The sequence below is a fragment of the Anopheles coluzzii genome, chromosome 2 (genome assembly GCF_943734685.1).
Source record: "Anopheles coluzzii chromosome 2, AcolN3, whole genome shotgun sequence".
Taxonomy (NCBI): domain Eukaryota; kingdom Metazoa; phylum Arthropoda; class Insecta; order Diptera; family Culicidae; genus Anopheles; species Anopheles coluzzii.
The window spans coordinates 30,535,604-30,550,667 of record NC_064670.1 but is presented as its reverse complement, the minus strand read 5'-3'; the positions used below and the strand labels follow the sequence as shown (position 1 = coordinate 30,550,667).

The 15,064-nt window shown below is 46.3% G+C and overlaps 2 protein-coding genes across 8 annotated transcripts in view; both read right to left on the bottom strand.

The window, feature by feature from the left end:
• LOC120947574 (adenylate cyclase type 6) overlaps positions 1-10,758 on the bottom strand; it is a 78,654-nt gene extending 67,896 nt beyond the window's left edge. For 3 of the 7 annotated variants that reach the window (XM_040363011.2, XM_040363012.2, XM_040363014.2), the window contains exons 1-2: positions 10,409-10,758; positions 8,729-9,069 (exon numbers count right to left, since the gene is read on the bottom strand). The gene's annotated coding sequence lies outside the window, so the exon portion shown is untranslated. Of the gene's footprint in view, positions 1-8,728; positions 9,070-10,385 lie in introns of all 7 variants that reach the window. The other 4 variants (XM_040363009.2, XM_049606446.1, XM_040363013.2 and 1 more) reach the window with 4 other exon arrangements.
• A 3,029-nt stretch (positions 10,759-13,787) lies between these two features.
• LOC120951830 (uncharacterized) lies at positions 13,788-14,864 on the bottom strand. Its single transcript, XM_040370788.2, has 2 exons — positions 14,750-14,864; positions 13,788-14,684 (listed from the first exon to the last, which is right to left on the bottom strand). The coding sequence occupies exon 2, from the start codon at positions 14,644-14,646 to the stop codon at positions 13,951-13,953; it is 696 nt and encodes a 231-aa protein (XP_040226722.1). The 5' UTR covers positions 14,647-14,684; positions 14,750-14,864; the 3' UTR covers positions 13,788-13,950.
• Between the last annotated feature and the right edge of the window lie 200 nt (positions 14,865-15,064).

Here is a 15,064-nt window from a genome sequence, read left to right as displayed (position 1 = left end):
GTAAAATTCTCCTTTTTCTTTCTGCCATGTGAGCATTATTCTCACCAAACTCTCTCAAATGCACTTTACGCTCTAGATTGCGCTCTACCCTGTTTCTATTCGTTGCTAAGGTGAATATTGCCTTCTTGCTCTATTGTTGTTCATCTTTGTCCCAATTGATTTGGAGCACAGTTTTTGAAATGATTCAAATAACCAAATGGTTTTCTGAACAACCATAAATGTTAAGTCATGGTACAATGTCTGATGATATGTGTTATACACTAAAACAAATTAAAACACGTTTAAATGCACTAAAATTAAAAATAAATTTGCTTTAAAAACGTAGTTTTTATTATTTTTTATCTTTTTTTATACGACTCAGATTACAATATCATTACGGTTCTTCATTCATCAAACCGTACCCCCATTTTGGCATTTAAATGGACCGGGATGAGTGTGGATTTTTCCAGCCCCCCCCCCCCCCCCCCCCCCCCCCAACAACACATAATCCGCTCGGGCGCAAACAATCTCAGGCTAGCTTTGCTGCTCTGTGTCATGCAATCCGAGCTGCTGAAAAATCAACACCAGCATTCATTGTGACATTTCAAATCAACCCTGAGCTGAAAGGCAGGGCCAGAATAAACTATCCCGTACATACGCTCCGTCGTGCACATGCTCCCGATTGCATTAAAAACAAACAGATGATGGTTTATCCGTACATGTAGGGCGAGTGTATGGTATACACTGATCCTCTCCGTATTCGCCTCTCTGTGTCGGAACAGCTTGCTTGCTTCGTGTGTTCCGTGTGTTTGGCTTAGCACTTTGCACTGAATAAAACAGGATGACAGCTACACTAATCCTTACATCGTACCGACATTCTACAACATTCGCAACATGTACAAATGTCAACCTGTCCGGAGCTTAATTCTGCGCGTTTTTTCGGCACATCTTGTAATTTCCGCTACTTCTTCATTTTTAATGAATATCAAAGTAAATAGTTTACCTTGCAAAATGATAAAGCGTAATTTTTCAACAATAAATTAAGATATACGTTAGAAAGTATAGCCATCCAGCATCACCTAAAGCAATGTTGTAGTAGACAAATTCGCATAGTGTCGAACATTTCAGGCCAACCACAGCGCTGAAACCATTCGTGCTTGATACATTCTAATGAAATTCGCATCAATCATCCCGACTGCAGTCTGGACTGGAATGCAGATAACACCGGAAAAGCTCATTGCGCTGAGCCCATCCCCACACAGTGGTTCCACACTTTACCGTTCGCCGAGCAGCGAAACGACGATGAGGTTCGCATGCACAATTGTACACTAAATCCGCTAGCTCAATCAATCAATCAAACTTGGCCACTTCACAGCCCTGCCGGTGTATTGTCACGGGGTTCTTTCAACGGGCGGTACGCGTTTCCCGACCCGATGGAGACGCCCAGTCCATCACGATGACGCTTCGCTATGGAGTGGAAAAGTCACCCGTACAGAGCTGGGAAAGCATCGCCTTGCTGAAAATTGACGCCTCAAAAGAACGCACCATCCGCGAGCGTTTCGTTCAATTTTTTGCAGTACAGTGCGTACCGGTGAACGGTCATAAATCTTTAGAGTTTCGGCAGACAATGGTCTGCAACTTCAAGCTGCTCGGTCAAACAGCGTGGTAGAATGTGGCGCCATTTAACAGTTCGCCAAAACGAGCTATTGTGAGACGGCTATAGAGTGTCATTGCTATCCGTTATGGCATCTCAATACGTTGGCTTTCGTCTGGGGCAGGGGCACTCGCAAAGCAGTGGCATTAAATATTCTCTTTCAAATTTTCACGAAAGCTTTGCGTCGGGGACGCGAGGATGAGGAGCTATCGTCGGAGTGAAGCGAATTTGATTACAGAGTTCCAGTTTTCTTCTTCTCACGTTTTTCTGTGCAAATTGACTTATTACGGCTTACAGTCTGCCGTATGTTAAAGACATTTTGCGCTTTAAAATGATAAAACAGATGCATTCACGGTGAGAAAAAGCTGTTAAAGAGAATTTGATTTAATAACGCAAATATCATATCTATTATTTATTACGCTTTGAGTTGACTGCATTAAAGAAAGTAGTTTAATGCACAAAAACGAGTTGAAGCAAACTATTAAATTGTATTGTCCTACCACAATCTTTTATAAAATACAACTCTACTTTTCCTTAACATCCATCTTTAAAGATGAATAGAAAATCAATGCGTCCGTACAGTTTCGATGTTCATCCCCTTCTATAACGACGCTCCAAACGTGCATTCAGACCACTAGAGACCAGCAATAGATACGCGGCTCAACAAGCAGTAAGCTTTTTTTTTTGCCAAACTATGTCGTCCAAACATCAAAAGCCCAAAATCCTCTTACGAATAAGAAAGCACCCGAAAGGGTCCTTAAGGGACTTCGAACACGAATGGTAGGTATCAAATGTCAGCACACCCCGGTACCGATCATCGAGCGGGGGAATGCAATGACTTCCCAGGGCGCATAACTGCGGTTTGCCGCCGATTTGCCATTCCATTTGCGGCCACTACTTCCAGCCCGCAGCGCTAGGGTTTTGTTCGCGTTCAATACATTCGGTTCAGAGTTCGGTGGCCGGGGCACGCAATGGGACAGGGTAACTTTTTCATTTTCCTTAAGCGCTTGCACAATCTCGAACCCCAGCACAAGCACGTCGATCGAACCTCATGGAACGCACGTGAAACGACACAGAAAGCTTAAAGCTTTCTCGGCCCAGGCGATTCGTCGTCTGGTTGGCTATGTTTTGGTTTAAAGCACTCATGCCCATAAACTGCTGTTTGCTGTTTCGATTTTCGTCTGCAGTTATGGTTTGGGGAATCAATATTTTCACTTCTCTGTTTCTGAGTTCGATTGCTTTTGAGTGGCCATAAGCTTGCTTTCGCTTTTTATTTTAAACTAATAAATTATGTTTTAGTTCTCCTACGAGTTTCTATTGTTAAAGTTTCATTTCAACACCATCATTTGTCTTTCACTTCCTGTTTCTATTTGCAATTGTCTACAAAAATGTGAACCGGAAGCATTGTTTCGCCTCAACACGTCTCTTAAAAACATACACACACGCTGCCACTAGAGCTTCTTCTTCGATTCGTACCACCACCTGCATGTCTTTGTTAACAGATTAAAATAAACAGCTGCTAACATCCAACGACACTCGCGTCGAATGCATTCGGAAATGGCTGCAAGCCGGTATCACTTGTCACACTATTGCCATTGCAAGCGGTAACTCCTTTCTTCTGCGCGGTAAGCTTTTACCATGGGTTGCAAAGTTCAACCCTGCACAAGCAGCACCACACAAAGAGCCATCCATTTGTCTCTATCGCCCCATCTCCGGCTGCCTTGAGTTCATTTTACAAAACGACAAACCGTTCGCTTTATAAACGTAATTGCAACCCTCCGGTTCTTGGGTGCCATTGCCAGTACAGGGTTTTCGAGGATTATATAGACATGTTCAGCGAGTTGTAGATTCGTTCAGGCATATAATAGACTCTTTCAGCGAGATATAGAATTGTTCGGAAGTAGGCGTAGACATGTTCAGCGATTCTGTAGAGCTGTCATTTGTTTTGTTTACACACTGTGCCGCAGGGTTCAATTTTTCATTCTTAAAAGTCCTAAAAGTAGCTAATAATCATTCTCCAAGCTGTTGAATACATAAATTAGTTGAAAAAAGCATATTTTTTCGAAAACCGTTTGTTTACCTTCTGATGAGAATGATCCAACTTGCAGTCCAAGGGGAACGAAAGTGACAGCTCTACAGTATAACCGAACATGTCTACGCCTACTTCCGAACAATTCTATATCTCGCTGAAAGAGTCTATTATATGCCTGAACGAATCTACAACTAGCTGAACATGTCTATATAATCCTCGAAAACCCTGTAAATGTGGCGGTACTCGACTGCCACACAACACGAACGGCAACAATGCGGCGGAAAAAAAATACAACTCCACCTTTGACATCGGACACAGAAGCCACTCGAGCGGAGTGTCAAACGAAATGTCCCTTTTTTGTCAATTCATGTCTGTCTGCGCTGTGCCTTTCTTTCAATGCTAAGGAAGCTGGTGGGCAACAGAGCCGGTGTGCCAGTGCCATTGGTAGGGCACACAAAATGGATTGGGTGTGCCCCGGTGGGTGCCCGAATACGACCTCAACGAACAGGGGACCACATGCATGACGCCCTGTACTTTCGTTGCATTGTTTTAAGATGCACATTGTCTTTCATACTCCGACACACACACACACCTCGTCCATTTGCCACTTACATGGGAAATGAAAGCCCCGTAACAGCGGGCGGTCAGCCGGACAGACGAACGGTTCAAAGTCAACGTGAAATAAGAGAATCATTTCATTACAACTTTGCCAAAGCTGGCGAGCACTCCCAAACCACCGTTCCCTGGCATGATCAAGCAGAAAAGCTTCCCGAGCAGACGCGCCCGGATAGGCACACAATAGAACACGGCCAACCTAACCGCTACCCTCGCCCCCCAGCTGCCCCCGAACGGGTTACACAGCGAGGGAAAACTTTCGCCCATCCAACCAACCGAACATGGATTTAGTTTCGATAATGGTTGTTTTCCCGGTGTCTGTTTTACTCGCTGAGCGCCTCGTAACACGGTGCTGAAGTCCTGCACCCTGCCCGTTGTTGTTGTTGTGTTTGTCTGTTTCCTTTCAACAACAAAAACTTCTTGAAGTTTTCGCTTTGTTTTAACTACGTTCCCCTCCATTTCCCTGCTCCAGCTGCATCTCTTCTTGCGGAACCCAATCGCACACTCGACCGCTGCACCGGTTGAAAGCGATGCGGAAGCGTAGTGGATGTGGTCCGTCATGCACTTTGGTTTGGATTTGTAATTTAAGAAGTTTTTTTAAGAAGCCTGTACAAGGAAATGGCTCCGGGGAAGCAAATTAATACAGCCATCGTGCAAGCTGCATTCCTGCGCACGGTGTGCTACTTACGATGGTGTTCACAAGTAGCACAGAATCCTGTGCGATGATGGTCGGTGGTAAATGTCGGAAGAGTCAAAAGGTGCAGCGAAAAGTTGTTCAGCCGAGCTCGATGCATCTCAACATGTCCAGCATTCGCCACGACGAAGAGGGCATGAACCGGTAGCTTTATAGCTGGCTTCGGCAAGCCAACCACCGATGGGCGGGTTTAGTGGTTTTACTGGAAATGAGCTTCGCCGAGGTCAGCCGCACGTTGTGCAGTTGTGTTAGAGAGTATCTTCAATCAACTTCCTTTCAGGGATGTACTTGTTTTCTAGTTATTTTCGATGTTTTGCAGTCTTACAGGGTTTCCCACGATGTATTGGTCAGTTCCCATGATTTTTTGGTGCGTTCCCACGATTTTATGGTCGTATCCCATAGATTTTTGGTTCGTTCCCATAATTTTTTGGTATTTTCCGATTGGATATCAATACAATTGGACCAAACAATTCCGGGAAACGACCGAAAAATCGTGGGAACGCACGAATAAAATATGGGAACCCACCAAAAATTGATGGGTACCAACCAATAAATCGTGGGAAACCCTGTAATACCTAGTGCAAAACGATTTAAGAAACAACTTGCTTCTTGATGTGGCAAACATTGGGTAAATAAATTATTTTAATTCGAAACATTTGTTGTATGAGAGAAAACAAAGCCCCAACCAACTACAACAAACGGGAGCAAGGTTATCTTTTTTGAAATAATTACTCATGCTCCACAAATGTAAGTGCCACTTTAACGCCGCACTTTCCATTTCCGAACGATCTTAAAGGGTTCTACAGTCAGCAGAGATGGAGAAAAAAACTAGAACATGGTACGTATGGAAAAGATATTTATAAAGCAACCGTTGTGCAGCGCACTGTAGCATGATTTGTTCTGCTGGGTTTAAGGTTATTTCCATCCGTTCGAGTCACTCGGATGCCCAAGGACGCAGGGTCGTCCTTGCAGCTGAACAAAGACACTGTACCTTTGTTCTGTGTTGTTCGCACCGTTGCTGGCCAAGGACAATTGTTCCGTTAATGTTAATATAAAGCGAAGAGTTAACATACTGGGGTGTTTATCTTGTTTTTTTTTTTGTCTAATTTATTACTGATGTTCAAAGACAACAAAGGAGGTCTAAATGGAATGTCGCTTTTTTGTATATTTAATAGACAGTAGTGTTTTGCCTTCAAAAAAAGGATAAAAATTGTCGATTTTTCATAGATTTACCCGCATTGACGAAACGTTGATTTCACTTTCAATAATAGTACCCCATAGCAACTTCGTTTAAAAGGGTGAGCAATCAAAGAAGGACACAACGCTACGACAAAAACGGACATCGTGCGGCAGTTTGTGAACGATGAATAAGGCCGTTCTGGCATCTACAGCATCTTGGCGTTATTAAACAACAATCAGGGCATCGAAAGAAAGCTGCGTTCCGAATGGACCTGAGCGATAAGAAGCTCCAAATGAGACTGAAAATGAAGCCTGAGGGATAAGTCGCTACATTGGCCGGGAGGTCGATGCAGCCGGTCAAACAGTGAAAATAGTACCTGAGAAACATAAAGAAGCATGCAAAGAAGAAATAGCGTCCACTGGTTTTGTAGCAGCAATCACCGACGTCTAAACTCAATGCGATTATGTTAGGCCAATTTCGGCGGAATTTCCATATGACACCCTAGTCCGCAAACCGGTTTAACATCTCCCAGCTGCGTCGCATCGAAGTTTTCTGAACCAACATTATGCAATAGCTCTACTCCAACAATTTTGTCGGAAAAACTGAGGAATTGATAAAAAATCGAAGGTAGATCTTAAAAATTTGCCTACACACATGTCTTCGTCCGCCTTGGGTAAAATTCCCAATAACTAACGAAAGGCACCTCGCAAGATCGTAAATGCGTAAATGTGTTTCAGATTTTTTCTTCAATAATTTCCTTTCAAGGGATGTTCATGGAAAGAAATAAGCTCTCTTAGTTTTGTTTTTAGTTCAACTACCAGCGATAACCGATAAAGCGTCTAAACGAGTAATGTAATGTCTAAAAGAGAAACCCCAGCTCACGGGAACGACTCATAATACTGTCGACGTTTGGCGCCATTTTTGAACTTCTACCACCATTCACACTTTCCAGCGGGAGATTTTAGCTTTTTGTTTGTGGTCCACAGCTTGAACTTCAAACCTTAACCGAACCGACACAACCTTCACCCCGCCAGACACCCTCGTAGGGGTGGGTGAGATAGTGAACGAAGGGGAAGGAAGGGACAACATGCAACAACGAAATGCGGGCGTATCTGTATGTATGCATGTAAAATGAAACCTATCATCGATTACCATCAATAAAACAAACTAAAAATAGCAAAGCAGCGAGGCAAACGAACGGATGAACGTGTATGTGTGTGTGTGTGTGCCGCCCGGAGTGTTTGTGGAGGAATGAATTCATTGTACCGCCCAACCATTGGCGGCAGTTTTTCTCCGTTTCCATCGACGTTTGCCTCCTTCATCGCTTCTTTCCATTGCTATTTCTGCTCTCAGCAGAATTTTCTCATTCTTTACAGCCCCCTCTCACTAATAACAAGACTTGTGTTTGCCTAGCTTTGGTGCCCACTGGCTGGCTGGCTGGCTGGGGGTGAATCGGGTCGTCAAGAGGATCGGATTTGCTTTCGGTTTCCTCATGTTGGAACCTTTCCCCCAGAACAGCGCGCGTTGGATTGCATCACCGGTTCGGTAGTAGTGTCATACCTGAAAGCGGGTTGGAAATTTCTTATCGATGGCACACGCCTACCTTCCCGTTCCCTTTTTCCTTCACCCATTTCCACTCCCCTGGACAAACGCCCTTTCGGAAGCCGAAGCCGAAGTGAACGAGCTCACGGCGGGTTTTGGGTGGGGTTCATCCATTCGACCCGTTTACCTTGGACTTTATGGGGACGTAATTACATGCCACACACACACACAGACCTTCACATACTGTACCAGGTCAGGTACGGGCCGTATCGCGTGGGCTGGGGTGCCGGGCGGGCACATGGTAAGATAAACACACCCGCAACTACCATGATTCATCAACTCCGGCCAAATTACACGCGCGATCGGGACGAGATTTCAACGCCTTGCCACTGTGTGTTCCATCATCAGAGGAAAATATTTGGCAAGAAAATATGTTGTTGCAACGATGGATAGAATGTTGTTTTTTCTTCCTTATTATTATTTTGTTGGTCAGAGGAAACTATTTCATCATGCTCCAACATTCACCCCCCCCCCCCTCTATTTTCCGGTAGATGATACAATGTTACTGACTGACGTCATGCTGTGCGGAGGACAATGTGCATATGTCCTGCCATTCACAGGTGTGCACAGGACGAAGATTCCATTGTGCCTGATGGCGATCCTTCTCGGAATGTGTGTTCTTTTAGGGCTGCTGGGTTGAGCTTCATTGCATACCAGTGCGTCTCTCGTCGGTCCTGTCGCATCGCAAACCCGTTGTAAATCGTTCTTGCTTCCACTATTCCTCGGCCACCAAGGATGGAAGCAAGCGTACGCCCTAGCCTACTGGTGAAATCCAGTCAGCCAGTGGGATTACCCATTTGCGAAAGCATGTCTCTCAAATGGATTGAAACCGAGACAGCTCGAGATGTAATCGAACCGAGAGGGCAGGCAAGCGTGTGTGCTGACAATCCTCGCCCTGTGTGGACTCAAGGACACGACGCTCCTACAATCATCGTGGAGACGTGGGGAAGACATATTTCCTACCGAACGTACCTGGTGCTTGAAGATTGCTTGCAGCCACACCACCCCACCAGCTCAGAGATGGTACCCCTACTCGCCGTCGCTGAATGGCACTCACAGCTACGGTCACGAGGGACCTTCGCTTCAGCAGTACTTCGATCAGCCAGAACCGGCACAGGTGTAGGTCGTAGGCCCAGCAAGGATGTTTTTCTTTTTCCCTGTTGGCGCAGGGCTTTTGCTTGACACTTTACTTCTGGAAACACTAAGCACAAACACACTCACACACGCACGCACACACTGATCGTACACGGACGCACAGTTACTGGTAGGGGAGCAGCGCATGAATCATGCTATTCAGCAAATTTCGAACGAACCTGTGATTGTGACACCAATCGGAAGAGAATAGAAATCAATCACCTTTTTTTTGGCGATGAAAGTCACCGTTTCCTACTCGGTTCCCTTTAACACTGCATTCTTAGTGAGACGGTGCAAGCTGTTCAAGTTCTTAAAGAGTAGTTGGACAAGATTTTGGAATTGTGTATTACTGGTAACTTTCGTCCAATTTTTTTTTGTGGTTAAACAGATCTATTCAACTTCACGCATTTTTCACGACGTCCTTTTTAATTTTACTTTAGATTTTTTTTAAAAAGCTTTAACACTGTTTAACACCCAATTTGTGGTGCAAATCTCCCGCAAGCATGAAATAAACAAGTGATGAGCGGCCGTGTCAAAACAACCCCTGTCACTGCAGTGCACACCCCACGGCGTATCCCATAGCAACAAGTACCGAAACGGTCAGCCTGAAACACTGCGGCACAATTGCTCGCAGCAATCGTCTGCTAGCCAGGCCCGCACCACTGGCAACCTTTCATCATTTTCACCGCATAGATGTCAATATGCGATTGCATATTTATCTTTCCGGTTTGATTTGAATCGGCCGCGCTCGATTGCTCCTTTTTGGCCAGACCAGAATTGTAGGGACGTAGAGCGTACGGCCAGAAGGTTTCGCCGCGACCAGACCAGATCCAGAGCTGCAGGTCACCATCGATCCAGTCCAGAGTCCAGAGCGATCGATAGGCAATATCGTAAAAAAGCAGAACCACACACAGGCCGATCCCGACTGTGTTTGCAGAGAAAATATTTATCTGTTGTGCGCGAAAAGGGAAAATGCGCGCAAAAATCGCACACTCCCTCGCCCACTGTTTGGACGTTTGTGGGCCAGCCTGAGCCAGGAGATGTATTTATTTGCAGCAGCACCAAGAATAGACACAAGCACACACACGCACACACGCACACCGATGAGCTCGATCGTTCGATAGAGGCGGCGTTGTAGTAAGATCGAAGGAGTTTTCGGGATGATAGTTTAGACACTGCCGCGGTGGCCAAGGTTCGGCCGTGCTTGTAACAAACGCCGGACAAGTTCAATGTTTTCTTTTTGTTCGCCCTCTCCCTCTCTCCTCACCAATCCCCTTTTCAGTGGTGGTTAGCGGGCTGGGTGGGATGGATTTGGAACGGCCAGGCGGTAGGCGCAACACACCAACAACACAACACAACGGGTGATAAAAGAAACCTCCCATCCATCCCCCCCCTCACATGTAACAACTGACATGGGGAACACGTAGTAAATTTTGATTATTTACACAACCGCGGCAAAGACAGAGGATGGAGCACAAACCCCCTTCCACTTTACCCTCCGTTTTCCCCCTCCCTCACCGGAGCTGGAATGAAGAAGCTGGTCGCGCACGAAATAATCTCGCCTCCGCCGGCACCGCCGTGCTCCGGGCGGGCGGAGTGCAAATTAGCACCGAGTTTGGCGATTTCGAGCCGGGGCCGGGGTCTTTTACGTTTGAATCTTCGAGTCCGATCCCAAAGGTTTCCAACAGTCGTCCACGGGCTAGCACACACACACACAAACAAGCACACACACACGCGCGCGCGCTCACACACAACACGTCCGGATGGTCCGACGTTCACGGATTGAATGGGCACGGACCGACGACATCGACTGACTGACTGTCGGAGAGCCCCGAACTCAAACCCGAACTCGAACTTAGTAGCCTCAGCATCTTCCGCTGCCGGGGCAACGTACCGCGGCGGGGTAGTCTGCTGGTTGCTTGCGCGTAAACAGGGCAGGGTAGCAAGCGGGAGAGGAAAAATATGCATCTCATCGAATTTCATCGAAAGCTCAGCGACGCGCCACCCGAACAGCACACGACGCGTGGAGAAAAACATCGCGCGAGAGGGGAGAACGCTTTGAGAACTTGCAGGAATAGATCCATCCTAACCATCGCGAGTTTCGGAAGTAGGAGCATTAATAAAAAACGAACGGAAATTAAGTTTGTTAACATTAATTTACACAAAAAATTGTTTAGTTTAAAGCCGAATCACTCTGCGCCATGCGGTAAGCGTTTTAAGCGTTTCACCACGTGGTTGTCGAAGCGTTTCGCGGATTTTCCGAGATCTACTCTTGTTGCTATAGAACTCTTGTAGTAAATTAAATCTGTAATACTTAGAAACAATATCTGCGAAACACCAAATACAAAAAGCGTTACCAATTTCCAAAGGCGTTTGGAGTTGGCATTAGACCAATTATTAAGCCGACATTTTGTTGCGGGCGTTCAGTTATTTTTACTTAGTCACAACACACCCCTCAACAGAGATGCAATTAGTTAATACAACCGCATGGAACTGATTTCAAGGGGCAATTGCAAACAAATGGCTTTATTAAACCTGTTTGCACCGTTCTTTGAACATCTTCCTACCCGCAGCATTCATACTCCCCCCCCTCTCTCTCTCTCTCTCTCTCTCTCTCTCTCTCTCTCTCTCTCTCTCTCTCTCTCTCTCTCTCTCTCTCTCTCTCTCTCTCTCTCTCTCTCTCTCTTTCTTTCCTCTCTCTCTCTCTCTCTCTCTCTCTTACCCACCAGCAAGCACAAACGTGAAGCTTATCTTGTGTTATCATTATTATCACTTCACCTACCCCTCCAAAATACACTAACACACACACACACACACACTTAAAACAGAAAAAAAACTGAAGGCCTAAAGCGGCAAGCGCAACAAAAAAAAACGCAAACAAGGAAGACAACAGGTTGCCTCCGCTTGGCCATGTCCAGCTGGGCCGACTCACAGTCCGCCCAGACGAAAACGCCGCAGCAGTTCGGTTCTGCTACCTCCCCCACTTTTTTGTGTGTGTTCCGAACTCGGGTTGTTTACATTTTCCCAAGCATCTGGCGGCGAGATTGTTCTCCACTCGATGCGGTTGGAAGATTTTATCTCCGGCTGCGGGTGGGCCGGTGGGTCGTGCTTTTTTTGTTGTTGAACGAGTTTCATCTAACAGTGCAAGCGGTAAGGGTAAGCGCAGAGAATGCAGGTGTGTGGGGTAAAAACGCAAAACCTCATCGATCTCTCACGTGCGTGCGTGAGTGAGTGAGCATTGAGCAAGCAATTTGAAACGATTCCCCCACTGCTCCACACAACCCCAACCGCCCTCAATCACATCCCTTCCCTTTTATACAGCAACTACATGCTACGCAAGTGTGAGAGAAGCAAATTTAGAATTACTCAGCCATGCTCTTGAATTTCCCGATCGGATTACTGGGGCCGCATGGGGAGAAGAGGGCAAGTAGGGGGACAGAATTTTTGGATAACCTGTTGGACCTGTTGGTGGGCTCGATGCAACAGCCGACAATACCAACAAAAAAAAATCATCCCCAATCAATCACAAACCCGAGTGAAAGTGTTCCGACTCGGTCTGTGCCAGTGTGCAGGAAAACATCGCACAGAGAAAGTGCACACGACGACGAAGTTTCCTTTTCGTTGGCGGCGTTTGCGCACTTTGTGGGTGAGCTTTCGGGGAGGGGAGGGGGGGGGAGATTCTCTACTAATGCGTTGCGAAAGGGGAATGTTTGCCTTTCGAAAGCTTAACACCAAAAGCTTGTACCTTCTTTTATCAGAACAAATCGGGCTTCAAGGAGATGTTACGAACAATTTGTATTAATTTAATTATTTTATCCATTTTAAAACGATCGATCATTCTCAAATCGTACGATTTTTTAGCTAAAAATAGAAAAGTTCGATTGGTAGATAAAAACGAGAAATGTTTTCACAAAAACCATCCTCATTCAACGTGAGCAACCATGAACTTGACCGGATTTCCGCGTGTCTTTGTGACGTCATCGCATAATTCACAAGTGCATTCCAGAAGCAGCAGCAGCAGCATGTGGCAATCTCTACATCGTAAACCGTACCAGACCTGTTTCTGTTTGCATCTATTTGCTAGTTAAAAATAAGACGAAAAACGACATTATTCTCGCTTCCTGCCTCTATGAGCTGTCGAATGAGTGAATGGGTAAATCATGCGCGCAGTATCATCATTTGATTGCATTTCCTGTGCGTTTGTGTGGCTTGGTGTGCTATTCCAACGGCCACGCTGCCATGGTTCGCTGATCAGTTTACAACCAGAAGCTAATGTATCGCTCGTAACGCTGTTTTACGATTTCAGGCACATAAGGGACACGAGTTGCTATTTTCGTGTCCGTAGTATTGATAATGCTACCAACAGTAGATGAAGGCAGCCCTGCAAAGAAGATGATTATTGCGGGATGATCCTATGGGACACATTGAACAGTCAACGGCGTCTACGGTGGTCTCTTTTGAATACCGCCAATATCTCTATTCTGGAGCGTCCTAGACTATAGTCTACGACTTCCGCAACAACGAGGTTTTTTTTTTTTTTTAATAACCAGTCCTAACGAAAAGGCATTCCAACACTGTGTTGGTAGAGGGTCGGTAAAATACGATCGTAATTTTTTACCAGGCTAGTGTTAATCAACGTTACACGCACAACTGGTTCGGCACAACCGTCTTCTATCTTCGGCGCTCAGCAGGCGTAACGTGTCGAGTGTCGCATATGTTCTCGACTGCTATTTGTGTCGTGCTCCCTATATAGTGCCTGTTTCGGGGACATTTGACCATGACCCTCACTAAACACTGGGAACAATTCAATCTTTGAGCTGTGCTTTAGTCTTAGTCCACGTCTGCTATCATGATAATAGTTGTTTTAGTTTAAAAAAAAAGACGAAACAAATCAACATAACGTTATTATTATTCCGTACTTTATTCGCTGTTACTTCTAACGACGGGTATACAAACGAGTTAGCGGATGCCTGTGAGGAGATAAGATGATACGTGCACAATTCCTAATACGATACATTTAAAGACTCATTTACAAATAAACCCTTTGCTGCGTGCCTCCACTACCTGCCATCGTCTTCCTCTTCTTCGCTTGTTTCACCAGCTGGTTCCGTACTACCCGTTACCAGACCCTTCTCCTGGATCGCCGCCGCAACCGCTGTCTCGAGGATGAAATTATCCTGCAAGGCACGTCCTGCTGCTGGCCAGCTTGGTCCTGGCTCGACCGGATCACGCACCACCCGGATAGCTTGCGGTTGGGATGACGATGTCGATGGTACCGTGGACGGGCCGGCCATGTCGTCCGTTCGGGGAGCAGCAGCAGCAGCGGTCACTGCAGGCAGCAAACCTCTTGCACTGATGGCCATGCGAACCGCTTCATCCTCAAACAGTTCGTCATCGTTCGCGGCCGCCGGTTGCTGGGCGCTGTTCGGATTGTTTCGACGCTCGAAGAAGACCAGGTACCGTTCCAGCACCATGTTCAGTATGTTGTCATCGATGCAGGCAGCGATTTGACTTTCCTGCCAGCTGCGCAGATCGTTCGCGAGCTGCTCGCGCCGATTGATGTGCTCCAGCGAGCTGGACGAGGTGCTTGCCATCGGCATGGCAACGTCCCGCTCGCCCAGGGCCCGCGAATGGGAGCTCAGCCCCTGGAAGGACAGCAGGCGGGGACGTTTGTTCAGCATCGTTTCTACGCAGCTTGTACGATGGTCGTTCGCAGTGGTACCGTCCGTCAAATCATCGCCCCTCGGTCCACTCATGTTCAGTGGCACATTTTAGTACGCGTACGCGCAGGTAGCTGTAAAACACAACATGCTAAAGTTAATGCACTGTACTGGGAAACGGCACGGTAGCACCACAAACCTTGTGAAAACTAGCCTTGCTTTGTTTTTGTTTAGTGCTCTTGTTTTCACAATTTTCCAACCAAAATCGATTGAAAACAATGCGCAATTGTCAAACTTCGGCTGAGACGTCAATGTTCGGGCTGTTACGTCTGTCAACGCCCAAGCAACAATTTTCGCTTGACGACGCATGTAACGCATGCAACGATAACGCATGGTATAAGCAAGAATATATCCCGCTGCGCAAAGCGACGGAAGGCGTTATGGCGTTCTGAGAATTTTATCATGCCCTCTTTTTCTCTCCAACGGCAAATTTGTCGAGCAGCTCGTCGAGCTG